Source organism: Haematobia irritans, chromosome 5 (genome assembly GCF_050003625.1).
Source record: "Haematobia irritans isolate KBUSLIRL chromosome 5, ASM5000362v1, whole genome shotgun sequence".
Taxonomy (NCBI): Eukaryota; Metazoa; Arthropoda; class Insecta; order Diptera; family Muscidae; genus Haematobia; species Haematobia irritans.
In genome coordinates, this window is record NC_134401.1 from 83500848 (window position 1) to 83528347 (window position 27500).

The 27500-nt window shown below is 33.3% G+C and overlaps 3 protein-coding genes across 3 annotated transcripts in view; 1 reads left to right on the forward strand and 2 right to left on the reverse strand.

Moving 5' to 3' along the window:
• LOC142241886 (electron transfer flavoprotein beta subunit lysine methyltransferase-like) overlaps positions 1-27500 on the forward strand; it is a 234446-nt gene that overhangs the window by 191175 nt on the left and 15771 nt on the right. The gene's annotated exons all lie outside the window — the stretch shown is intronic.
• Positions 8073-10622, reverse strand: LOC142240880 (uncharacterized). Its single transcript, XM_075312630.1, has one exon. The coding sequence runs from the start codon at positions 10463-10465 to the stop codon at positions 8372-8374; it is 2094 nt and encodes a 697-aa protein (XP_075168745.1). The 5' UTR covers positions 10466-10622; the 3' UTR covers positions 8073-8371.
• On the reverse strand, positions 10486-11314 carry LOC142237735 (uncharacterized). The gene is made up of 2 exons (XM_075309132.1): positions 10557-11314; positions 10486-10495 (listed from the first exon to the last, which is right to left on the reverse strand). The coding sequence occupies exons 1-2, from the start codon at positions 11138-11140 to the stop codon at positions 10486-10488; spliced, it is 594 nt and encodes a 197-aa protein (XP_075165247.1). The 5' UTR covers positions 11141-11314.

Here is a 27500-nt window from a genome sequence, read left to right on the forward strand (position 1 = left end):
TTCCTGCAAAATATGTTTGGAACATATGTTAAAGAAGCGATTTTTTTTGAGGGTGCATATAATCCCCATTACTTTTTCAAATTCTCATAACAGTTTTCGAAAAGCTACATAGTTATGTATATATAGGCTCCATATAATCCCCATTACTTTTTCAAATTCTCATAACAGTTTTCGAAAAGCTACACGCTCACAAAAAATCGCTTCTGTAACATATACTCCCAAACATATTTTGCTTCAAGCATATACATTTTTGGGTATTGCCCAAACATTTATATGTTTGATCTCTTCCAATATATAATATGTTTGAAAGCATATTGGTCTAAACAATATATGTTTGGGTAGTCTAAGTTCCAAACATTTTGTATTTTTGCATCCAAATTCAATAATGTTGTCTTCAAAAAAACAATATGTTATTATGTGACCATATAATATGTTTGGAAGCATTTTGCACCCAAAAATATTATATGCTTAAAAAAAATTCTCCCAAACAATATTGTGCTCAAAATTTTATTTATTTATTTATATATTTACAATCATAATGAATTATGAAAATAAACAGGTAATATAGGTTCTAACAACATAGGTTTTCGACCTGAATGCTCAAAATTTTGTTTCTGCCCAATTGTATATTCCCCCACATCTTTCTCACTTCCACGAGATTTTTTAGTTCTTAGCACCTTTTTCTGTAATACAAACATTGTAGAAGAAATTATTCAATTGTATGATTTTTTTTTTAATTTTACCTTTTGCCGGACGGGGATTCGAACAGCGGACCACACAGTTTGTAAGGATCAAAGAAGTAGCTGATCAATTGCCCAAGGAAAAATAAAATGTTAATTTTGTAATAACAAGCAACAACCACCAACTTAATTCAATATCGCTCCCTGTTAAATAGCGCTCCAAGCTACTAAACACATATATGTTTATAGGCTATTTCTAAATTAATATATGTTTGCATCCAAGCATATTATATTTACAAACATTTTATGTCCCAAACATAATATGTTCTAACATATTAACATATATGTCCCAAACATGTTATGCTAGTTTATGAACATTATATGCTTGCACTCAAAATATTGTGTTTAAAAATTTGTGTTCCAAACATATAGTGTTTATAGCCAAACATATGAAAAACAGTCTTTTTCATCCGTGTATAAGTGTAAGCAGGTGTGTTCACGACATCAGCATGAAAGAAGGGAGGCTTCATTCCTATGGGATGTTCTTGGACAATATGTAACCCCAAAACCATAGAACATATGTTAAATCCATAATTCCCACCACATGGAGATCACGTTTTCTATACTATGGAATATTGCATATGTATGAATTGCATATACATAACCTACTCAAATGCAAATGGATGCCAATGTATTTTGTCAAAATCAAATCAAACAACGTAAAACTTAAATCATCAGTTCATTGCTCCACATCTCATGACATTGAAATTAAATTCAAGTTTGGTAATCTTAGTTTCATTAAAAATTCTCCGCTTTATTTGTTTTTGATATGAAGAAGTCGTCGAATATTTTCATTGAATATTCCATTCCCATATGCCACATATTAAGAGATATGGATGTCCGCATAGAGTCCATGAACTCCAACGATATCCATATAACCAAAAAATAAGTCAATAAAGTATGCCAACCTTTCAAGTTGATTGACATTTCATCTATCAACAGGAAGAATGAGTTGGAAAATGTCCCTAAATTGATTATATATTCAAATATGGCACTCGTGTTGGAGAATGTCACCGAAATGTATGATGCAAATATTCTCATGAATTTCAATGGATAGTAATGATGAATGTTTTTTCTCGTTTTATTTTTAAAAGAAGATAATGTATTTTTATTTTTAAAATTAAAAATTCATTATACAATACTAAAAGAACGTAACTTATCGACACGCCTACTACTACTGCCTATTGAACCTTTTTCACAAATCAACGACCATTCCAATCCGGGTGTGAGACCTTACGGCAGGGCTTCCAATTTTGCCGATTTATCGGCATTTTGACGATTGTTTACTCACAAAATGGACAATTCCGATTTTTTCCGATTTTTACGATACATATTAACTCCGTTCTTTAGACACATAGTTTAGGGAGTTAAAGCTTTTACATTTTGAAGAAATTTTTGAAAATATTAAAATAAATTTCAAAAATTTTGGGAAAAGAATTCGGAAACAAACCGTGGAGTATGTTACTTTGGCTTTTCGAGTTTTGTTAAAATTCGTACAGATAATAATGATTCTTCCACACTCCAGCTGGAGAATAATTCATTGGAAGGAATATTCTGTTAAAAAAATAACCTAAAATGAAAAAACCCAAGTTGTTTTAATACCAAAATTGATAATCATTTACCCAGAATGTGCAACAGAAACTTTTACTAATTATGATAAAATTCAAGTACAGTATAAAAAATAACCAATATAGACATATCTATCGGAAAATAATCACCTGTTTTGGAAAACACGGGACTTTTTCTTTAGCTTCAAAATATTTAATTTTTAAATAAAAATGTTACTCAATTAATAACAATATTTTAGAAAAATAATTTTTTTTATACAAAAATTACGAAATATTTTTGTTTAACCAGAAAATGATTTTTATGGTAATGTTATTTTTGTATACAAAACTGATTTCTTTATATATATTTTTTTTATTGAAATGCATAGTTGTGTACATTAATTTTCTAAAGGGTGATACGGTCAAAATTTGGTCAAGGGAAAACGCGTGTAAATCGGTGAAATCGTTTATTTAAAAAATCAAATTAAATTTCTTTTTCAAGTTCAATTAGTATAAAATTCAGGAAAAATATTCAGTTAGGCTTTCGCTTTTCCAAATCCGAATTGCCGGGCCTCACGCTTGACACCTGCCATCAGATTTTGTACAGCCACCTTGTCCACCTTCTTCGCCGCAGAAAGCCAGTTTGCCTTGAACTGCTGCTCGTCCTTAGCAGTTTTTTGTTCTTCTTTAGGTTCCGCTTGACAATAGCCCAGTATTTCTCAATTGGGCGGAGCTCTGGCGTGTTGGGAGGGTTCTTGTCCTTGGGAACCACCTGCACGATGTTGGCGGCGTACCACTCCATGGCCTTTTTACCGTAATGGCAAGATGGCAAATCCGGCCAAAACAGTACGGAACAACCGTGTTTCTTCAGGAAAGGCAGCAGACGTTTATTCAAACACTCTTTCACGTAAATTTCTTGCTTGACAGTCCCGGAAGCTATGAAAATGCTGCTTTTCAAGCCACAGGTACAGATGGCTTGTCAAACCAGATATTTCTTTGCGAACTTTGACAGTTTTATGTGCTTGAAAATATCTGCTACCTTTCACCTTCCTTTTCCCGTATAAAACTCCTGTCCCGGAAGCTGCTTGTAGTCGGCTTTGACGTAGGTTTCGTCGTCCATTACCACGCAGTCAAACTTCGTCAGCATCGTCGTGTACATCCTCCGGGATCGCGCTTTGGCCGTCGTATTTTGTTTATCATCGCGATTTGGAGTCACTACCTTCTTGTAAGTCTATAGTCCGGCTCGTTTTTTGGCTCGATGCACGGTTGTAGACTATACACCCAGCTTATTTGCGGCATCTCGGAGAGAGAGGTTAGGGTTTCGCTTGAAACTACCGGCAACTCTCTTTGTCGTCTCAGCGGCTTCCGGTTTTCGATTTCCCCCCGATCCAGACTTCCTGGCTGTCGACAAACGTTCCCCAAACACTTTAATTACATTTGTAACGTTTGATTTGGCAACTTTTAGCGATTTTGCCAGCTTTGCGTGCAAAATTTTGCCAGCAAAATTTTGATACGCTGCTCTTCTTGCTTGGACGGCATTTTGACAACTGAAGACTGAATTCCAAAATCAAAATAGGAGCAACATTCTACACACACACACCTTCAAAATGAGGGGTGTTTAGGTTTTTTAAATGCAAAATTTAAAGAAATACGTCAAGTTTATATTGACCAAATTTTGATCGTATCACCCTTTATTAAGTTTTTTTCCTTGTCAAAAAGTCGATAAACTTTTCAATGAAGTCATATTGTCCTTATAATTATGTGATTTGACTTAAAAATGGATATCGTAACATGAAAGAAAAATTTTTTGGCGTAAGGTCAACTTGACTTTAATAATTAAGAAAAATTCTTTAAAATTAAGGAAATTGTCTTTAAATTTGTTGTCTTTTTGCATCTTGACTACAAAGCAAAAAATCGTTCAAAAATAGAACATGTTTTTCAACACTTTATTTTAAAGACGTTTTTTACTTGCCATAATTTCTACTGGAAGTCGATTCTGAATTTGGAAAATAACGTTGTCGTTATCTCGTTCTTAAAGGGCTTAAAAAAAACTGAAAAAAAACGAAAAATTAAAATTTGCTTCCTAGAAGCAAGTATGCAAAACCTAAGTTTAAAAGAAAATTGTGTCTTAAAAGTATCCTTACTTGTATTCTCCGCTTCTTTGGGTCGGAATCAATACCAAAATTGTTAAAGTAAAGACAAAGTCTTTGGAACCGGGCATGCTTTTTTTTCAGTGTGCGCCACACTGTGGAACAGGGTATTATAAGTTAGTGCATATGTTTGCAACATCCAGAAGGAGACGAGATAGACACTTGGTGTCTTTGGCAAAAATGCTCAGTTGGGCTCCTGCGTCGATATAGTCCGCCTGTCTGTGAGCACATTTTTGTGATCAAAGTCTAGGTCGCAGTTTTAGTCCAATCGACTTCAAATTTGACACAAGTATGTGTTTTGAGCCAGAATAGAACCCTACTGATATTGGAAGAAATCGGTTCAGATTTAGATGTAGTTCCCATATATATATTTTGCCCGATATGAACTTATATGGGCCCAGAAGCCACAGTTTTACCCTGATTGGCTTGAAATTTTGCACAAACATAACACTTGGCCGTATAGTCAAGTGTACAAAATGTGATTGAAATCGGTTTAGATTTAGATATAGCTTCCATATATATCTTTCGCTCGATATGGACTTATAGGTCCCCAGAAGCCAGAGTTTTACCCTAATTTGCTTTAAATTTTGCACAAGAAGAACAATTAGTACTATAGTCAAGTGTGCCAAATTTGAAATCGGTTCAGATTTAGATATAACTCCCATATATAGCGTTCGCCCGATTTACACTCATATGACCACATGGAAATAGAACTAACATTCTGACTGTCCGTACCAAATTTGGTTGAAATCGGTTCAGATTTAGATATAGATCCCATATATAGCTTTCGCCCGATTGGCACTCATATAGCCTATTTTTTACTCCGTTGTGCGTGCCAAATTTGGTTGGAATCGGTTCAGATTTAGATATAGCTCCCATATATATGTTTTTCTGATTTCGACAAAAATGGCAAAAATACCAACATTTTCCTTGTAAAATCGTCACTACTTAGTCGAAAACTTTTCCTATACTTCCAATACATATCTATAGACCGATAAATCATAAATACACTTCTGCGGAGTGGCCTCAAAATAGGTTCATATTTAAATGTTTCCCATAATTTTTTACTTTTCCAGGGCATTAACCGACTTAAATTTTAAGTCAATATATTTTCTAAGAAGCCTTAAATATATTGTCGGTTCAGATTTAAATGTATGTATATGGGAACATAAACCTTTATATATAGCACCCAACAAATTTGAAGGATTTCCGATGCTATCGAAAATGTAGATCACAAAGTGGTGCAGGCTACAATATAGTCGGCCCCGCCCGACTTTAGACCTTCCTTACTTGTTAATGGGTAATTTTAACTTTTTTTTGTTCAAATGGGTAAGAATTAATAATATAGTACAAACTTTTCAAATTTTGTCGAAAAAAATGCTAAATCCATTCTAGAAAAATTGCGAAGTATTAAAAATATTTGAAGTCTGTCGTTTGACACAAGCGTTATAATGCATTAAAAATTATTAGAAATTATAAAAATTATTTATTTGGTAAAATACCACGAAATTTTTTTAACTTACATCCAAAACACTGAATTCGGATCGCACCTTAAAAAGTGATGCAGATTCAGTGCAACGGCTGTTGTAATGATGGACATCCGTCCTATGACAAAACCATGCCCCAATTTTGCACCACTTTCGACGCTTTTTTTAATTTTTCGCAAAACTTCGCGACTTTTGAATTCGCTTCTTCAGGAGGGTCTACAATAGGTGTTTAAAAGCTATTATGCCTAAAAATTAATATTTTATGTTAATATGCACAGAAAAAAAGGAGTTCGTCATTTATGACAAGTTTTGAACTTAACCGTAGAAAATTTCTTTAAAATTCTTGGAAATTTCGTGAACCATAGTTAAAATAAGTATATACCTCCACCATAGATTGAGTACAAACTTCTACTAATATAATACTTACTTACCCATAGCAAGGTATTTTAAAACTTCTTTACATTGTTTTCTAAATTCTAAGTTAGAACATATTTACGTGGTATATATTCGACAAAATAGGCAGATTACATACGTATATAATTCAGTTCTTGGTATATATAGGGAAGTCTACAAATAATTACGAACCGATATGAACCTTTTCGCAGTAATTAGAAAGGAGGAATTGAAATATGGGAAATATGGGGGGGGGGGATTTATATGTTGGAGATCGGTTTATCTGGGCCAATATGGATCAAGCTTGGTATGGATGTTAGCGGCCATATACTAGCACAATGTACCAATTTTCAACCGAATCGCATGAATTTTGCTCCGGGGGTTAAATTTGGGGATCGGTTTATATGGGGCTATATACACTCAAAAAAAAAAAGTGAACTCTCTACACAAATTAAGCATAAAGATTTATCGGTTCGATTCTCCGTCCAGGCGAAGGGTAAAATTTATAAAATTAATAACTTCTTCAACATTATTTGTATTACAGCAAAAGGTGCAAATAACTAAAAAATTTCGTGGAAGTGAAAATTATGTGAGGAAATGAGCACAATCTTCTTTGGGGAAAATTCTTCCAAGCATATAATATTTTTGGGCTCAAAATGCTTCCAAACATATAATATGTTCACATAAAACAAACATGTTAATGTTTCGGCAGTATCCAATAATATATGTGCTTCCTGCAAAATATGTTTGGAAAATATGTTAGAGAAGCGATTTTTTTGAGGGTGTATAAAGTCCAAAAGTTCAAGATGAAAGTGTAAGGAAAACGCCGGGTTTAATTACAATATATCAATTATATTAATTATATATTACAATATATTAATTTAGAAACTGGAACTTTGGGATATTTAAAACAGATATGCGTCGGATGAAACATCGCATGCTTGCACAGTACAAACAATATTTTGTTTGAACAAATTCTGAAAAATACATATGTATGTATAAAATGTTTGGGAATCTAAACTCCTTTTTTGGAGGCTCGGTTTTTGCTAGGTAATAAACCAGAATTTATGATTGTCTCTAAACTTGTTTATTTGCTTTTAAAGAAACGTTTGTAGCATCAAAAGAAAATTTCATTTGACTAAAAAAAAAATCTTCTCTCAGCGCATGGTAGGTTCCACTTGACTTAAGTTCTTATTTTTTTTTTTTTTGTTTTGTTTATCTTAAATTAATAATAATTATTTATAATAATTTATTATACGCAAAACAAAAAGCTTTTAGTTTAAGCGAGTATGTAAGGGTCAATGTTCGTAGAAACGTATAAATAAAAATACATTCCTTCGGAACGAAATTTCCCTTCATTATTATGTATTTTCTTTAAGAGTATATAAATCCGAATTTATCACAAGCGACGTACCGATTTTTTTTTAAATATTTTTTATTTGCTTTAAATAAAATTTGTTAACGTCAAAAGAATTCTTTATTTACCTAAAACTCGATTCTCAGAAAAGAATACAGTTCTTTCAGTATAAATCATTTCTTCATTACATTAAGTAAAAATCCCCTTTTAATATATTTTAATATCGAAGAACTTTTTCTCAAATGTATGTTAAATAATCTCTCATATCAAATCAAATTCCTGTTTTAGTGTACCCTGACCACATAGTAGTAATGTCGGTTAGAGGATGTCGAAAAAATATAGTCTCAAACGTACGAATTATTTCGTGATTGTGATTTCATTTCAAATAAAACACAAAATTAGATTTTTGTAGTTTCTTGAACTAACGTGCCTTATAGTTGAGTTTATTTCACATCTGTATCTCTCTCACACTCTCTTCATCTTTCCTTAATCATAAAAACTTAAGAAATTATTATCAAACGCTTTGCAATTATTTTAAGTCTTAACAAAATAAATCACTCTCTCCATCTATAATTGTCTCTCTCTCTCTTCCTCTCTCTCTTTCTCTCTGGAACTCCTTCAATAAATATTAAAAAAATATATATAACTTGTAGCTGTTATACATCCATCCATTTGATTCTCTTCAACATACTGCTCCTCAATGATTACAATCCTTCAACGATGCGCTCTGAACTCTAGCTAAACGCAATTGCTCCAAAGCTTGTTCATGGGCTCGGAAATGTTCTTGCCTTACCTTTTCCAGATGAATGAGAGCAGCTGCAGTATCGGCTGGTTGAAAGCTGGCATGATCAGATGAAGTTTTAGAAACCTCTTGTTGCACATATTGCTGTTTGGATCCAATTGAGTTTTGGGATGATTGGATATAACGCACAGCCGCCATTGAAGGTGTATCGGATTTCTCCATATGCGATGTGGAATAACTGCTTATAGGCATCTGAGTACTACTCTGTATAAATTTATTCTCTTGAATGCTTCCACTGCTACTTTGTGTGGTATCAAATTTTAAATTTGGCAAAAAAGGATTGCTCGCAGGTTGATATGCCTGCTGTGGAATTTGATTCGATCTATTTTCTTCCACCAATACAACCTGCTGATATTTTTCGGCAGGAGCTGTATCTTTTTGCCGTTGACCCTCTTCCACTATAACCACCTGGGACAATTGATCTTGCTCTGCTTTCAGACGAAGTTTCTCTTCCATTAATTCCATTTGCAAACGTTGCTCCTCTTCTTGTTTCAAACGAATTAATTCCAATTCCATTTGTCGCTGTTCCACAGCCAAACGTTCTGCCTCACGCATGCGATCCAGTTCCAGTTGCCTTTGTTCTTCTTGTAGTCGCTCTGCTTCGCGCATGCGTTCCTCTTCAATTATCCTCTGCTCCTCCATGGTGTAGGATTTTCCATCAGTGTCTGCGATTAGCCTGGATTTAGATTTCTCTTCGTTTTCAATGTAGGATTTGACAGCATTGAAAATGCGCAAATGTTGCTCACGAGCCTCGATGACCTCGGGAGTTTCCTCTGGTAGAACAATTGTTTGATGTTGCGGAGATGAAACAACTCCCGTCTGATAGTCTACAGATTGAGCTTTCACTTTTGCATCATCAACCAAACGCGAGCGCTCTCCGTGAACTGGCATTTGCACAACTTGATGTTGCTCTTCCTTGTGTACTATAGATTGAGCCTTGGCATTAGCTTCGTTTACCAAACGCAAATGTTCTTCCCGGGCTTTTATCACTTCTGGAGTATCGGCAATAACAGCGACGTGATCACTTTGGAATGTTGATTGTTGTTGGTGAGGGACAGTTTTTATGGCTGGTACTTGTACATCATGTTTGTGTTCCACACTTTCCGATCTCAATTTCGCTTCATTGACAAGCCTTAGGTGCTCTTCGCGGGCCCTCATCACTTCAGGCGTATCAACAACACCGCCAGATAGATGATGGACCTGATAGTGTTCTTGTGAATTATCAAATTTGACTTGTGATTCCACATGAGATTGGGCACCTTGGAGTTTAGCTGTAGCTTCGTTGATTAAACCTAGATGTTCCTCATGAGAGCTTCGCAACCCTATTGTTGGTTGCGGGGCAACTGTCTCCGGTGTACTTTGGAAACTTGTTACCTTTTGTTTAGCTAATTCCTCGTCTTTAAGGCTGGCTTGTTCAGCACGTAATTTGGCCTCATTCCATAAGCGTAAATGCTCTTGAGTAGCACGTTCGATTTCGGCTAGTCCTTCGGCTTGAGATTTCAATGAATCTACCGGTTGATGTTTGTGTTCCACATTTTCTGCTTTCAGTTTGGCTTCATTCACCAACCTATAATGTTCTTCACGGGCCTTAATCACTTCGGGTGTTTCCACGTGAGAAACTATGGTTTGTTCCACAGGACTACCAGATTTTAGCTGTGATACGTATTTGTGTTCCAATGATGCTTCACCACCATGGATTTTAGCCGTTAAGTCATTGACCAAACGTAAATGTTGCTCGTGAGCCTTATGAAGGTCCGATGTTGAATGTTCACCTACTCCTTGTGATTTTATTACTGCTGCTGTCTGCTTTGCCAACTCCTCATCCCTCAGACTAGCTTGCTCAGCACGCAGCTTGGCTTCATTCCACAAACGCAAATGTTCTTGGGTAGCCCGTTCCACTTCAGTTATTCCGTCGGTTTGGGCAGACAAACGATTTGGTGGTTCCGGAATATTTTGACTTTGAGTGACCATCTTACCATCTCCTTGCATTTGTGACTGCTGAATTTTATTTAGCTGCTCCTGATAAATACGAAGGTGCTCTTGGCGAGCAAGTTTTTGTTCTGCGGTCTCCTCCACAGGCGTCAAGGGTACGCTGTGTTGGACATAAGTCTTGATCTCTCCTACAGGCTTCTGCAAATCTTGGATACGGGCTGAACTCCAAAAATCCAAATGTTCATCACGCACACGCTTAACTTCAGGAATCTCAGCTATGGAATTGAAATTCGAAGCCAATGCTATTTGTTCCAATGGTCTAAACTTTTCCAAAAGATCTGCCGGCGGCTGCTTACCCATCGCCCTAAAAGCATCGATTTCACTCTTCAATGCCTGATATTGTTGCAAAGACCAGGCACGAAAATGGGCTTCTTGAGCTCTAGCAAATTCATCGGCTTCATAAGTTCGTAATATAGGAGTACTAATGGATGGAACTGCTCGAACATAGCTGACCTGCCGAATGCCATACACTGGTTCCGGATAGCTGTATCCTACCAGGCGTTCAACGCCATTGTTATCCAAATGACGAAGGTACCCCTTTACCACCGAACTCTGAACCGGAAATTCCCCTCTTGATGGATTGAATGCCTGCAATCCCGTTCGATATGGATAACCAACGGAAAGGGAATGTACACTACCAATGGCCAAAAGGCTTAAAATAAATAACCTCATGATGATGATGATGAAATCCTGGAATCTCTCGCTTGGTTTAATTAAGTCAGGACGAACTTCTAAACAACTGCGTCATTCAACCAAAATCCTGCTACTGCAACTCCTACTCTGCTGCTAAACACTTGGTGAGTGATGCCTAGTATGAAGTTCAATGGAAACTGTGACTAACTGTTCCTCTATACGGCCTATTTATAGTACATATCCTTATGAGGGAAGCCTTAGGAGCATAACGGATAGCAAACGATATACACGACACGCAAGAAGCGTTCTTCCTACAACCAGATTCTAAATGATCGACCTTGATCCCTGTTTGACTTGTCCATTGTACGAAGGAATTACAAAATACAAGTGTGTATGTACATGCCCTTACTCAACAAAGAACTGGTCATACAGGACAGCGCCCATAAATTGTCAGACAGCATTTGCCTTTCGACTACACGCCTATCTTTTGGAGTTTCATTTATGTAGGAGAACTCGCCATAGCCGTTAAAGGAATCGTCTTCTTGGCCGACCTTGCCTCAGCATTGGTAGCTGTTCATACAGGTTTTAGTTCTTTGTGTGTTATTGAACGGTTTCTGTTATTAAAGTATCGGCCCTCCAAATACATCGAATTTATACGATGCTCAATGCATTTACAGCAATGGATTGTTTTCAAGAAATTTTAAGTGTTGGCAGCTTCTGAAGGTTGACTTGTAAATGCTAAGAATAGCATGTCATATAAATGAAAAATTGGCATAAAAGATTCATGTTCTGTAGATGACACCGAATTACTGTAGTACTTCCTTAGATATCAATCAACTTCTAGTTATTAAGGAAACGCTGTTTTCGGGATAAAGTTCAAAGATATCAACTTCTTAAATCCCTGATTATACATATATTTAGCTCAATAAGGAATCCGTTTTTAGAGCCGAATGGCATAACACACTCCTTAGAAAAACGTTTAAATATCCCAGCAAAAAAATTTGGAAGTTCTTCTAAAGGCACGACTTTAAAAGCACTTCCAAAAATGTCCTCAGAAAGATGTTCCTTATTTTAACTACACAGGAAGTTATTTTAATTCAACTTTTTATAACTCACTTATTTCATGTTTTTAATGGGTATTTTTAACTTTTTTCGTGTCTGAAATAGATTGAAAACAGAGTAAGAAATAATAAAATGGTACAAATTATTAAAATTTTGTCAAAAAAAATGGTAAATCTATTCTAGAAAAATTGCAAATTTTTGAAAATATTTGAGGTCAAACGTTTCAGACAAACATTTTTTTGCAAAATATCGCCCAATTTTAAATTCCATTCCAAAACAATGAATTCGGATCACACTTTATGAAGTGATGCAAATTCAGTGCAACGGCTTTTGAAATGGTGGACATCCATCCTATGACAAGCCCATGTTAAATTCATCGCTTCTGCGCCAATTTTGCACCACTTCCGGATTCAAAAAGAACCTTTTCACTACACTCAAAAAAAAGTGAACTCTCTATTTCACTAAAGCCATATTAACTTTATATTAGTTCATTATGTTTGGAAAAAGTTTATTTTAGTCAAATAATTTTTTGCGTATGTTAGTTAAATGAACTAAAAAACGGGAAAAAGTTATACACAAATAAAGCATAAAGATTTCCTAATTTCGTATTTCTTACAAATTAGTTTATTATTTCTTTAAATTTGTAAATTTTACCAAAAATGTGTCCACCGTGAACTTCGTATGTCACTAAAGACATTCTTGCAATTTTGAACTCCAAGATTTCTCTTAAAACTACAAAATTTTCTTTAACTACTGAAAAAATTTAGTTATGTCTAATAAATTTTCTTGAATTTGCCGAAAAATATTTACTTATTTTTGCCATATCGGAGTGATGCCAGCGCTTGTAATACCGTTTAGTTAAAATTTTCTAAAAAAGTTCCAAATTTTCTAAAATTAATCGAAAGTTATCTTTCCTGGTGGGTTCGCTGTTTTTTCAGTGTATCTTTTTGGCGACGCTTTTTTTACTCGGTTGCGAAGATATCAAAAGCCAGTGGTTGCCACTAGAGCCAAAAATAATCTACCAAAATTTGGAGAAAATTTTATCAAACAAACAAATCTTATTTTGCAAAATTTTATTTCTGTAGCAAATATTGTCAAAATTTTATTTCTATATGGAATTTTGTCAAAATTTTATTTCTATAGAAAATTTTGTCAAAATTTTATTTCTATAGAAAATTTTGTCAAAATTTTATTTCTATAGAAAATTTTGTCAAAATTTTATTTCTATAAAAAATTTTGTCAAAATTTTTTTTTCAATAGAAAATTTTCTCAAAATTTTATTTCTATAGAAAATTTTGTCATAATTTTATTTCTACAGAAAATTTTGTCAAAATTTTATTTCTATAGAAAATTTTGTTAAAATTTAATATCTATAGAAAATTTTGTCAAAATTTTGTTTCTACAGAAAATTTTGTCAATATTTTATTTCTTTGGACAATTTTGTCAAAATTTTATTTCTATAGAAAATTTTCTCAAAATTTTATTTCTATAGAAAATTTTCTCAAAATTTTATTTCTATAGAAAATTTTCTCAATATTTTATTTCTATAGAAAATTTTCACAAAATTTTATTTCTATAGAAAATTTTGTAAAAATTTTATTTCTATAGGAAATATTTTCCAAATTTTGTGTGAAGTACCTCTTAAACATCAGGAATTGGTAGAAACAGTCAAAAATCTACCATTTTTGGTAGAATTCGACCAAATATGGTAACTGTGATAACAACTCGATAAATTTTACAACGGCGTGGTAAAATGAGGCATTTCTTCTCCAGCACATAATCGTCTCAATAATTACTCTACTTCAGGCTGTTGGGTACACCTTGTGCAACCTAAAAGAGATGGCGGAAAAGACAGTCTTCTCTACTGTATTGAAAACATATTGTCCTAAGATTAATTTATTGTCCTTAAAATACTAATGGGATTTTTATTTGGAATAGATGACTCAGTAGATGAGTCATCTCTTCTTTGGTACATATTCAATAAGGTTGTTAGCCCATTCCTATACCATTGTTTGGGTTGTTGCTTAGAAGCTGTGTGCCATTCGCCTGGTCCGATCGATCCGCAATTAAATACAACAAAATCAAACATTTATTTATATACACTCGGTGATGCCACATGTCTTGGCCAATCAGTGTCAAGAGTACATTTTCCTTCGGACCTTTCGAAACAAATTTTGTGTACGTTTCTGGTCCCATATATAAACCAATCCCCAGATTTCACTTCTTGAACCTTATGGAGGAGAAAATTTTATCCGATTCGGTAGAAAATTTCTGACAAATTCGTCCAATCGGTTAATACTTATATATAGACCACGTACAAATAGATCCCCAGATTTGATTTGGTACGTGATGCAACTAATTAACTAACATAAAAAATTGATCCATATTAGATTCTTACAAAGCAAAAAAATAATAATAATATAGATCCATAATTAGATCCCAGCCAAAAAAAATAGCTTCCAATAAAGTAGTTTGGAACCTCAACTTGTGATCCGGAAGTAATGCAAACTTGGATCATCCCCAAAGAATTTTACATGGGCTTGTCATAGGATGGAATTTTTCATCAATATTTTTTATTACACTTTTACATTTTAATTGTATAATTTTTACAACTTTCCAGCAAGAAAATGGAAGTTGTTCCACAAACATTTCTTTTAAAGCGCATTCCGGAATCCCACATAAATGTTTTTCCACTTCCAACGCAGTTCTTTTGGACAAGTCAACAAACATTTCTTTTAAAGCGCATCCCGGGATCCCCTATCTATTTTTTTCTTCCGATGCAGTCCTTTTGGACAAGTCCTAGAAAGTACCGAATTAGGGCATTTTAAGTAAAAATTAATCTTTTAGACAATTAAATTTCGCAAAAATAAAAACACATCCCCGCTGGGATTTGAACCTGGGACGTTTGACTTTTTCACATCCATGGAAGTTCTTTTGAGAAGGTTTTGCAAATTACGATAATTTTTAATTTTTTGTTAATTTTTAATGAAAAAAATATATATTTAAAAAAATATGTGCCAAATATAAAAAAACAAAAACGATGTGCGGTTTGAACCAGCGTTTGTTTTCATTCATAATAATAAATAACATCTCAGGAAGTAGTTAGAATGTCATGCCGTGGTGTCATATTAGGTTCATATCGTGTGCTAAGGCGTTCTGTTATGGTGCCCACAGACCCCGGTGGAAGCGAAGGAGATTTTCAATTTGTAAAAATTGTATAATAAGAAAATAAAAGTGTAAAAAATTCTGATAAAAATAAGAACTGAAATTAGAAACAATTCTTCCCGAGATGTTCTTTATTAGTACCAACGAAAAAGTAAAGAACACAGGTTCAAATCTCACCAGCGGCAAAGTTTTTTATCAGAGATTTTTTTAAAAGAGTGACTTTAATGTTTTACATCGCTTTTAGTTTTTTGTTGTTTTCGGCGTATATTTTTATAGAAATATATTTTTAACATTCAAACCCAATAAAAATAATTTTTCTTTGGGTACAAGGCACAGTATATCTCTTCAATTTTATCGAATAATCCGAAATTGTAGGATGTAGTAAAAGATTTTTTTTGCTACTTAGTGAGAAAGTATTGTAAGTAGTCAATCTACAAAAGTCAATCTCAATTTCGGAAGAAACATATCGCAAAGTAGATAGAAATGTCATTGAAATATTGGAAACCATTGGATCAAAGCCCAGTTTTCGAGGCTAACCGAAAACGCCAATGTTTTCACTATTTTTGGCCACCCTACATGTTACTCTCATTTATTAACCGATCTTCTTCACATTTGTAAATATGAATCGATTGATTTTTTTAATTTGTTCAAATTACTATCATTTAGTACTTACCTGTTTCAGTTTGTAACAGAATAATGTTAACCTTGAAATATTAACCATGTCAATTAAGATTTAGACATATAAATTTGAAGTTATTCAGAATTACCTTCAGTATGTTGCCAACAGTGTGACAACATAATTGCAACCTACTCCTATCTGTAGGGGTAAAACTCAATGTCATCCTATATGCCCATATCGTCTGTAATGTTTTTATCGTCTTCAAGGTCATAGCTGAGGATACTTGTTCATATTTGTTTACAGGAATACTTATTTCAAGGTAATAGGATTTAATCCAGAATCCATTGCTGGAAGATTACTAGCAGTTAGCTGTATGTGTAGTTAGTACAGTTAGCACTCCATTTAGATGCCTGAGATAAACCGGATAACAAGATAAAAAATAGTTTTTTTTTATGGCCTCAACCACAATGTTGTCAGGATATCGAGTCCTCACAACTTTTGAGAATGTTTTTTAACGCATAGAATTCCTAAGTGACTCATCATACCGAAAAATTAAAGAATAAGTTAATTATTTTCTTATTTTTTCAAATGATATCAGTACTGAAATATCATCACATCTGAGGAATTCATGATTTTCAGCGTACGACAAGCCAATGTAAAATGCATTCCTTTGATACGATTAAACCCTCAAAAAAAACGACTCTGTGACATATACTCCCAAACATGCTATATTTCATCCTAAGCATATCTTGTTTAAGGTAATTAATTCCAAATAGTTAATTCCAGTTTTTGTTGGAATTAAACCTGCAGTTTTCCATATTTTTTCATACTGAACTTTCAGAATTTATAATTAACGAATATCCAAAATGAGATATGTTCCATAAATTGAAAAAGCGCCATCCTATGGACGAGAGCTCGACCGAAGCGGGTTTTTTGGCCGAAGCCGATGTTCGGTAAAATAAGCAATAATCGGCCGAAGCCGATTATTTTCCTGAAATTTGTAATTAAAGAAATTTGGTGTGTTTTCCTGCAATATTAGCATATTTTATTCAACAAAGACATATAAAAAAACAACAATATAAGGTAATTCAGTGCTTGTCTTATAATATTCTTTTAGAACTAACAGACTTTTTAGTATTAAAAATTCAGTACTTTGATATTATACAAACACGGATTTTTTATATTTTTATACCCCCACCATAGGATGGGGGGTATATTAACTTTGTCATTCCGTTTGTAACACATCGAAATATTGCTCTAAGACCCCATAAAGTATATATATTCTAGGTCGTGGTCGATCTGAGCAAGTCCGTCCATCCGTCTGTTGGAATCACGCTAACTTCCGAACGAAACAAACTATCGACTTGAAACTTGGCACAAGTAGTTGTTATTGATGTAGGTCGGATGGTATTGAAAATGGGCCATATCGGTCCACTCTTACGTATAGCCCGCATATAAGCGGACCCCCAAATTTGGCTTGCGAATCCTCTAAGAGAAGCAAATTTCATCCGATCCGGCTGAAATTTGGTACATGGTGTTAGTATATGGTCTCTAACAACCATGCAAAAATTGGTCCACATCGCTCCATAATTATATATAGCCCCCATATAAACCGATCCCCCGATTTGGCTTGCGGAGCCTCTAAGAGAAGCAAATTTTATCCGATCCGGCTGAAATTTGGTACATGGTGTTAGTATATGGTCTCTAACAACCATGCAAAAATTGGTCCACATCGGTCCATAATTATATATAGCCCCCATATAAACCGATCCCCCGATTTGGCTTGCGGAGCCTCTTGGAACACCAAAATTCATCCGATTCAGTTCAAATTTGGTACGTGGTGTTAGTATATGGTATCCAACAACCATGGAGGAATTGGTTCATATCAGTCCAAAATTATATATAGGTCCCATATAAACCGATCCCCAGATTTGACCTCCGGTGCCTTTTGGAGAAGCAAAATTCATCCGATCTGGTTGAAATTTGGTACGTGGTGGTATTATATGATATTTAACAACTATGCCAAAAGTGATCCATATCAGTCCATAATCATATATAGCCCCCATATAAACCGATCCCGAGATTTGATTTTGGAGCCTCTTGGAGGAGCAAATTTCATCCGAGTCAGTTGAAATTTGGTACTTTGTGCTAGTATATGGCCGTTAACAACCATGCCTAACTAGGTCCATATCGGTCTATAGTTATATATAGCCATCAGATAAATCGATTCCCAATCACACAAAAATTAGTCCATATCAAGTTCATAATTGTATATAGCCCCCATATAAGCGACCCCCATATTTCAATTCTGGCTCTCTATGTATTGTCTAATATATACCACGTATGGACTAACTCACAATTTAGAAAACGATGTTAAGAAGTTTTAAGATACCACAACTCTAGTAATTCGATTGTGGATGACAGTCTTTCGTAGAAGTTTCTACGAAATCCATGGTGGAGGGTACATAAGATATAGCCTGGCTGAACTTACAGCCGTATATACTTGTTTTTATTTTATTTGTACCAGGGATCCGGAGCGGAGCGGAGCGGAGCGTGGAGCGGAGCGGAGCAAGCCCTTTTTTTGCCGGAGCGGGAGCGGAGCGGGAGCGGCATTTCTAAAATCCGGAGCGGAGCGGGAGCGGAGCAGTTTCCAAATGAAAAACCGCTCCGCTCCGAATAAAATATTACTTGAATGAAATGTGTAACTTTGAAATTACTTAGTACTTAGCGTAGTGTAAGTAAACGTTTAAAATGTACGATATGTATTTTTGTACGTACGTACATTGGGGAAAACACAAAGTGGTGTTTAGTAATTGTTTTCAAAAACGGCAAATGTCAAAATATATCTCTAGTATGTGTTGTAAAAGTAACAACAGTACTTTCGATCAATTTCATCCCGTATTACTACAAAGATGTTTGTAAGGAACGCCAAATAAATGCAATTAAACAATCTTATTTATATTTAATTTTTTAGTTTTCTACACTGAAAAAAATATTGTCGTGAAGTCAAAGATTTCATGTCCTTAGAATAAGAATACAAATTTTGCTTAACATGGAAGACGCATTTCTCTAAAATAAAGTTTTTTTCCTTGTCCAAAAGTCAATAAACTTTTGAATGAAGTTGTAATGTCCTTATAATAAAGTGATTTTACTTAAAAATGTGTATCATAACATGAAAGATAAAATTTTTGAGGTAAGGTCAACGTGACTTTAATAATTAAGAAAAATTCTTTAAAATTAATAAAATTGTATTTAAATTTGTTTCCTTTTTGCATCTTGCCTACAAAGCAAAAAATCGTTAAAAAATAAGACAAGTTTTTCAACACTTTATATTAAAGACGCTTGTTACTTGAAACATAGCATAATTTCTACTGGAAGTCGAGTCTTAATATGGAAAATAAAATTGTCGTTAACTCGTTTTTAAAGGATTTTGATAACAACTGACGAAAAAATCTAAAAAAAAATTAAAAATTAGCATTTGCTTCCTAGAAGCTAGTACATAACCCCCAAATTTAAAAGAGAATTGCGTCTTTAAAGTATCCTTACTTGTATTCTCCGCTTCTTTGGCTCGGAATTAATACCCAAACTGTTAAAGTAAAGACAAAATCTTTGGAACCGGGCATGCGTTTTTTCAGTGTAAGGACATTCATATTTGCTTTACTATTGTACTATACCCTAGCATTCTCTTATTTCTGATATTAGTTCTCGAAAATTTAATTAAAATTATGGATAGTTTCAATTTTCGTTGAAAAATATGCGCATATACATTTATTTTAATTTTTTCTCACATTGAAAACTAATGACTTGATTTTATTATTGTATGTTATCCACTTTTTTGAGAACGAACATTTCTTAAAAACGCTGTTCGAAAATGTATTTTTACAATAAAGGGGAAAAAAGCGAAATTAGGTAACACTAGATCTGAGTAAGAATATTCGTAGGTATACCACGGACTGATTTCGATGGAGGTTGTTGCAAACATACACTGAAAAAAAGCATACTCGGTTCCAAAGATTTTGTCTTTACTTTAAAAAATTTGGTATTGATTCCGAGCCAAAGAAGCGGAGAATACAAGCAAGGACACTTTTAAAACACAATTCTCTTTTAAATTTAGGTTTTGTGTACTTGCTTCTAGGAAGCAAATTTTAATTTTTCGCTTTCTCAGCTTTTTTTCTTCATATGCTATCAAAGTCCTTTAAAAACGAGTTAACGGCAACTTTATTTTCCAAATTAGGACTCGACTTCCAGTAGAAATTATGCTATGTTTCAAGTAAAAAACTTCTTTAAAATAAAGTTTTGAAAAACATGTCCTATATTTGAACGATTTTTTGCTTTGTAGTCAATATGCAAAAAGACAACAAATTTAAAGACAATTTCATTAAATTTAAAGAATTTTTCTGAATTATTAAAGTCAAATTGACCTTAGCCTATACATTTTTTGTTTCATGTTAAGATACCCATTTTTAAGTCAAATCATCAAATATTACAAAACCTTTTCTCTACGTCTGTTGCAAAACAAAAAAAAGAAAAACTTTCGGAGAGTAGTTACTTCTACTCTGTGTATAGACTTTCAATTCCAATCAGCGTTGCCGTTTTGGTCAGATCGGACCAAAATTCGTCCAAAAGATTTCTAATTTTTAAATTTGGTCCATTTTCATAAATTTGGTTTCTATCACATATTAAATAGTAGATGGTGCACCGCAAAGAATATTGTCGGGAGGCCAAATATTTCACATGCTTAAAATACGAATACGAATTTTGCTTAGAATAGAAGACGTATTTCTCTGATATAAAGTTTTTTCCTTGTCTAAAAGTCTCTAAACTTTTCAAGGAAGTCAGTTTGTCCTTATAGCTAAGTGATTCGACATAAAAATGTGTATCCTAACATGAATGAACATTTCGTTTTAATGAAGTCAAAATGGATTTAATATTTCTGAAAAAATCTTCAAAATTAATAAAATGTTTCAACACATTGCTTTAAAGTCATTATACCCTAAACCACATGGTGGTTAGGGTATAATAAATTTGATCTGCCAAAAAATGTGCCTACCAGAAATATTGATTTTAGACCCCATAAAATATATACCGATCGACTCAGAATCACCTCCTGAGTCGATCTAGCGCTTGGTGTCCGTCCGTCCGTCTGTCCATGTATTTGTTGTTCACAGGATTCCGGTGGCAATTATTAACCGATTTTGATGAAATTTGGTACAGGGAGTTTTTGGGCACAACGACGAACGCTATTGAATTTGGAAGAAATCGGATCAAATTTAGATATAGCTCCCATATATATGTATCGCCCGATTTCGACAAATGGGGTCACGCTGTGCTCTTTTTCAAACGGATCGTCGCCAAATTTGGCAAAAGGTAATCTTTTTCATCGCCCTTCAAGTCTGCAAAATTTCATCCAAATCGGTTCAGATTTAGATATAGCTCTCATATATATGTATCGCCCGATTTTCCCAGATTTAGCTATAGCTCCCATATATATGTACCGCCCGATTTTTCTCGAAGAGGAGCGGAGCGATTTTTTTTTCTCGGAGCGGAGCGAGGAGCGGAGCGATTTTTTTTCTCCGGAGCGGGAGCGGAGCGGAGCGAAAAAAATGGACCGCTCCGGATCCCTGATTTGTACACACAGGAAACAGTTTGGTTGAAATTCCATTATAGCTGAAAAATCTTCGTTCCTATAACACATTTTCAATTGGGTCCCTAAAGATTCGGTATTTGCAATAAGTATCCTTTTCCTTAGAAATAATGAAAGTGTTTTTTTTATTGAAAGATAGTTCCGAGTCAAAGTTATGGCTGTGTCAACCAACACTATTGGCCTACAATAAATCATTTCCCCAATGATTATAACAACTGGCATGAAGTAGTTATTTAAAACCAATATTCGGTAATCAGTACCAACTATTGATGATGGAAATAGAATTTATAAAAAAATTTCAATATTCGGTTATGAAGCCTGAATATTATTTGAAAATCTATCAAATGTCAAAAGTATTCACAATTTAAATTGAAAATTTTATTTCAATTTTGAAGAACAGGATATATTTTTTCGGAAATAAGGAAATTGAATTGAAAACGAATACAAATGTTAAGACAGTTTGAGCAAATAATTTGCCTTATTAATATCATTCAATATTTCTTTATTTTACTAGTTCCGGCGAATCTGCACAAAACTCATACGTAATAAATAAGGAATACAACATCGTGGATCACCAAAGAAAACGAACAAAAGTTTTACAACAATTCTACAAGTGTGCGTAAATACTTCCAAATCGAAACCTCGCAAAATTGTATACGGGTTTAATTTTTAAATATATGAGTCATTTACAACATTAAGGGGTGTACTATATTCGGTTTTCGAGTTGAAAATTACTTTATTTTCGCGATTCTTTTCCTGAAATAATCAAAATTATAAATGAAAACAAACATACGGGAGTAAAGTCAAGCCGAAATCTAGAGGAACAAGAAACTGTGCATCAATTTAATTTTTCTGCTTTATATTGAACTGTTTTAATAAAGTAACCGCGAAAATTTTAACTCGAAAAGCGAACATAGTACTTACCTTTAGTTGGTATTCTTCTTTGAATATATCTAGATTTTGATGTAAGTCCCCATTTTATTCAATAGCAAATTTTTAATGAAAGTTGTCCCAAATATTGTGTAATTCTTGAGAGATTGGTAAAAATTACTACTCAAATATTTTGTACTAACTTGTACCAATATACATTTATTTAAATAAAATTAAATATAATATATAACTGGGAAGGAATTGATTTTAAATTCGGCCATGAGTATTAATAAAGTTGGGCAACACAAACCGAATGATGAAGGTAGCCATAACCGATGTCGTCGACAGACCCAACAAACACAAATGTCGTATTAGTTGTGTCGACCGATATGAAAAAAATTATTCAAAAAGCTTGGACTTCGGTTAATCGGCCTCTTGACGCCGAAGGTCGATTTGTGGCCGATTATCGAGTTTTGGTCGAATGCCGAAGCCGGAGCTTCGGTCGAACTCTATTGTGGACTAATGCAAACACTGAAAATGTTTTTTAGGACTGCATAATGTTTTAATCATTACATTATCTACAAAGAAATGGAAAATAAAAAAAGGGTTTTCCTCCGATCTGTATTTATTCTCTCTCACACTCTCTGACAATTCTAAACATATATATGTTTGTACAATATGTTTAAATTAATATATGTTTGTATTCAGAGATATTATATTTAAGAAAATTTAATGTCGAAAACATAATATGTTCTAACATATTAATATACATATATGACCCAAACATGTTATACTAGTTTATGAACATTATATATTTGTACTTAAAAACAATGTGCTAAAAAGTTCCAAACATATCATGTTTACACCTAAACATATTAAAAACTGTCTTTTTCGTCCGTGTATGCACCACTTCGGGATCCGAAAAGAGAATTATCATTGCCATTTTGGCTGCACTTCTTCGCTGGGAAAACTTTCACAGGTACTTCCTAGATCTGTGATTAGGCTGTTATTGCAAATGAGCGCGATAGAACCATATTTAAGTTTAGTCACCAGACTCTCAAAAAATTAAAATAGCCTCTGTAATATATACTCCCAAACATATTCAGCTACAAGCATATATATATTCAGAATTTGTTCAAACAAAAAATTGATTGGACTGTGCAAACATATTATGTTTTACACTAAGCATATTTTTTTAAAGCCCAAATAGTTAATTCCCTTTCCTAAACATTTGTTTACTTGCATTAAATGTCATAAATATATTTGTGAAATACAAAAAGTTTGAAATTTGTTTGAATATTACACCCCAAACATTTATTTATATACAAAATATGAATGCAACTTACTCTTTTATTTGTACACCCTCAAAAAAATTGCTTCTCTAACATATGTTCCAAACATATTTTGCAGGAATCACATATATTATTGGATACTGCCGAAACATTAATATGTTTGTTTTATGTGAACATATTATATGTTTGGAAGCATTTTGAGCCCAAAAATATTATATGCATGGAAGAATTTTCCGCAAAGAAGATTGTGCTCATTCCCTCACATAATTTTCGCTTCCACAAAATTTTTTAGTTCTTGGCACCTTTTTGTGTAATACATATAATGTTGAAGAAATTATTCAATTTTTTAAATTTTACCTTTCGCCTGGACGGAGAATCGAACCGAGGACCATACAGTTTGTAAGCCGACACACTATCCACTGGGCTACGTAGCTGTTATAGTCACCAGTAGACAATTATCGTTATAAGTTACATTTATATAGCATAGTTTGCAGCAGCGTTGCCAGAATTGTTTCACCAAAAACCGCTAGATTTGCCCAAAAAAATAGCTAAAAAAAAGCTAAAAAATGCTAAAAAATAGCTAGAAAAAAAGCTAAATTTTTTTGTATCAAAAGTCACATTTTTGATTGAAATTTAACAAACTTAAAGGCTTTATTTCACTTACAATGCATATTATTTTCATTTTAATTCCACTTCTGTGAGACTGTAACAATATCTAAGGCATTTAGCTCTGTTTGTGCATTCGATACATTTTGATTATTATCACAAATTTTTTACTGGAAGTCCTTCGTTTTGTGGGAGCTACCTTCCCAACACCTCTTTTTTATTTACTTGTTATTTTAAAATATTGAATGATCTAATCATGATTTGGATTTGGTAAAAAAATGATTTGTCATTTTTTTAAATAAAATTTTAGTTTGGTTTTGAAATTGTGAAAAATTCGAAATACGTTACTTTTATTTAAATTGTAGAAAATACCTATAGTTTACATTTCCCAGTAAAACATTTTCCTTTTCTTCATGAGCTATCAAAGTGCTTTAAAAACGTGCTAACGCCAACTTAAATTTCCAAATTCAGACTCGACTTCAAGTAGAAATTATTGTATATATACGTTTTTAAAATAAAGTGTTGAAAACATCTTCTCTTTTTGAACGCTATTTTGGTTTGTGGTTAAGATGCAAAAACTCCTCACATTTAAAGACTATTTCATTAATTCTTCCTTCTTTCATGAAAACATACCCATTTTTAAGTTGAATCACTTAATTATAAGGACAAAACGACTTTATCGTATTTTGGACAAGGAAAACAGTTTATATAAAAGAAATTCACAAATGCTATTATAACCAAAATTCGCGTTCGTATTTTTTCAGTGCACAAAGCTATTCACATCTACTATTTTAATTTAGTAATATCGTAATAACTTTAGAATATTATAATAACATAAAAAGGATAAACGAGTCAAATGATAATATTCCCAATAATTTACTGACAGTTTATCTAACAAATTTGTATGGTAATAGTAGATTTAAAGTTTACGATAACTTTTATGTATATAATGCAAAAACTTTACAAGGTGTATTTGCTACAAAAATGCCCGCATAATGGCTGGACTCATTATTAATGTTTCAACTGAGCTTTGAAATATGTGGAAACCCTTATACTTGCAGCAAGGCTTAGATAAAAACGCCGATTTATCCATATTTCAATAGAAACATGTCGAAAATAAAAAAAGTTAAATAGCTAAAAGGGTCATGAAAAAAAGCCAGAAAAAAAGCTAAAAGCTAAATGCATTTTTTCCCGCTAAACGTCTTTAAAAATAACCAAATCTAGCGGGAAAAAAGCTAAATTGGCAACGCTGGTTTGCAGCGTCCACGAGCCCATGCAAACATAACATTATTTTACAGAAACATACATTTGTTGGCCACGTTGAGCAGTGGTTAGCTGTCTGCCTTGCATGCAAAGAGTCGTGGGTTCAATCCCTGCTCCGACCGAACACCATTTTTTTTTAATTTACACATTTGTACATAATTTCATTTTTACCTTTAAGGCCGGTATTAAGTTGGCATTATCACTCTAAAATGGAAATGTTTTGCCTTTTACTTTTCTTTAATAATTCATTTTAAAGAAAATAAACTTTTTCAATTGTTTTAGCTGCAAAACTCGAACTTAATGTCCGCTTTTCTACTTGAAGGTGTCCGTCAACCCTTTTTGGTCTATTCTCTTGGTTCCAAATGTCTATTCTCTTTACTCCGAATACTCATTCTAATATTCAAATTAAATAATATTTAGACTTAAGCATATTGAATTTTTGGCCTTATCATAAAACAGCTTTCCGAAACAACATACAAGCGGTTTCACAGAAATTGCTCCCTTTTGATTCTCTCGCTGTGTTATGTTTATATCTTTCGCCAATCCTCCCGGTTTCCATCTCTATTTCTTTCTCTATACTCTCTCCCTGTCGCTCTCTGAATAAAATATCACAACATATATATGTCTACTCGAAATTTGTAAATTTATATATGTTTACATTAACACATATGTGTCCCAAACATTTAGTTTTAGTTTAGGAACATAAAATCTTTGTACTTAAATATATTGCGTTTAAAAATTGTGCCCGAATCACATTTTGTTTATATCGGAACATATGAAAAACCTATTTTTCTAACAGTGTAGCAATTACACTTACATATATTTACATATCTATCGTTATCTATATCCGTCGCCATCTTTATCTTTTTTCTCTATTCTTCCTCCCTCTCTCTCTGACGTTTCTACTTTATACGAAATCTATATATATATATATATATATATATATATATATATATATATATATATATATATATATATATATATATATATATATATATATATATATATATATATATATATATATATATGCTATATATGCTACACTGTTAGAAAAATAGGAATATAAATACTTTTTCTTTTAACTTATAATATATTAAATGGGACCCTGTTCCTTTATCTTAGACAAACTTGTTTCCTCAAGATACCAAAAATTATTATAAATAAAAATATTATAAAAATAGATGATCATCACACAGTTGTTTTACAATTTCGTGAAATTATTCCATCATATTATTTTGCTCTTAAAATAGGATCACTAAATTAAAGTCCTATTTAACTGCTATTCGAATATACGATACCTCTGGTCTATTTTTAATGAGGAAATGATTTTGGAAAACTCCAATTCTCATATTGACATGGTTTATATTAAATCAGCCATTACTCTAAATTGTTTGCAATAATTCTACGCAACGCAAAACGGTCATAAAACCCAAATACGTCACAGACCAAAAAACCTGCTTTTTAACGACCTATTCTATATCTAATTCACGATATGTTTCAGATTAAGAACTTGTTGGGCTTTTAGTAAATTTTCTATATAAAAAACAAACAGACAATTGTCACCAATTTGCAAAATAAAATAAAAAACATGCCATGTCATGGTAATGGTCGGGGGGTTTTGTACAAAAGAAAAATACCCAAAAAATGCGGACATGTAACTTTTGCTCAGTCATCATCAATGACCATTGATCGCAAAGGTTTCCACGGTCCAATTACAATATTCTCCTCAAACTCTATTCTAGCGTTTTTTCCAGAGCCATTGGCATGTATTTCATTTAGTTTGGCTTGGTGGACGATTGTCTGCTTGCCACTCGATGGTTTTCCGTTTACGTCAATTGGACAGTTTTTAGTTAAGCTCAAAACTTGTTTCCATTGTTG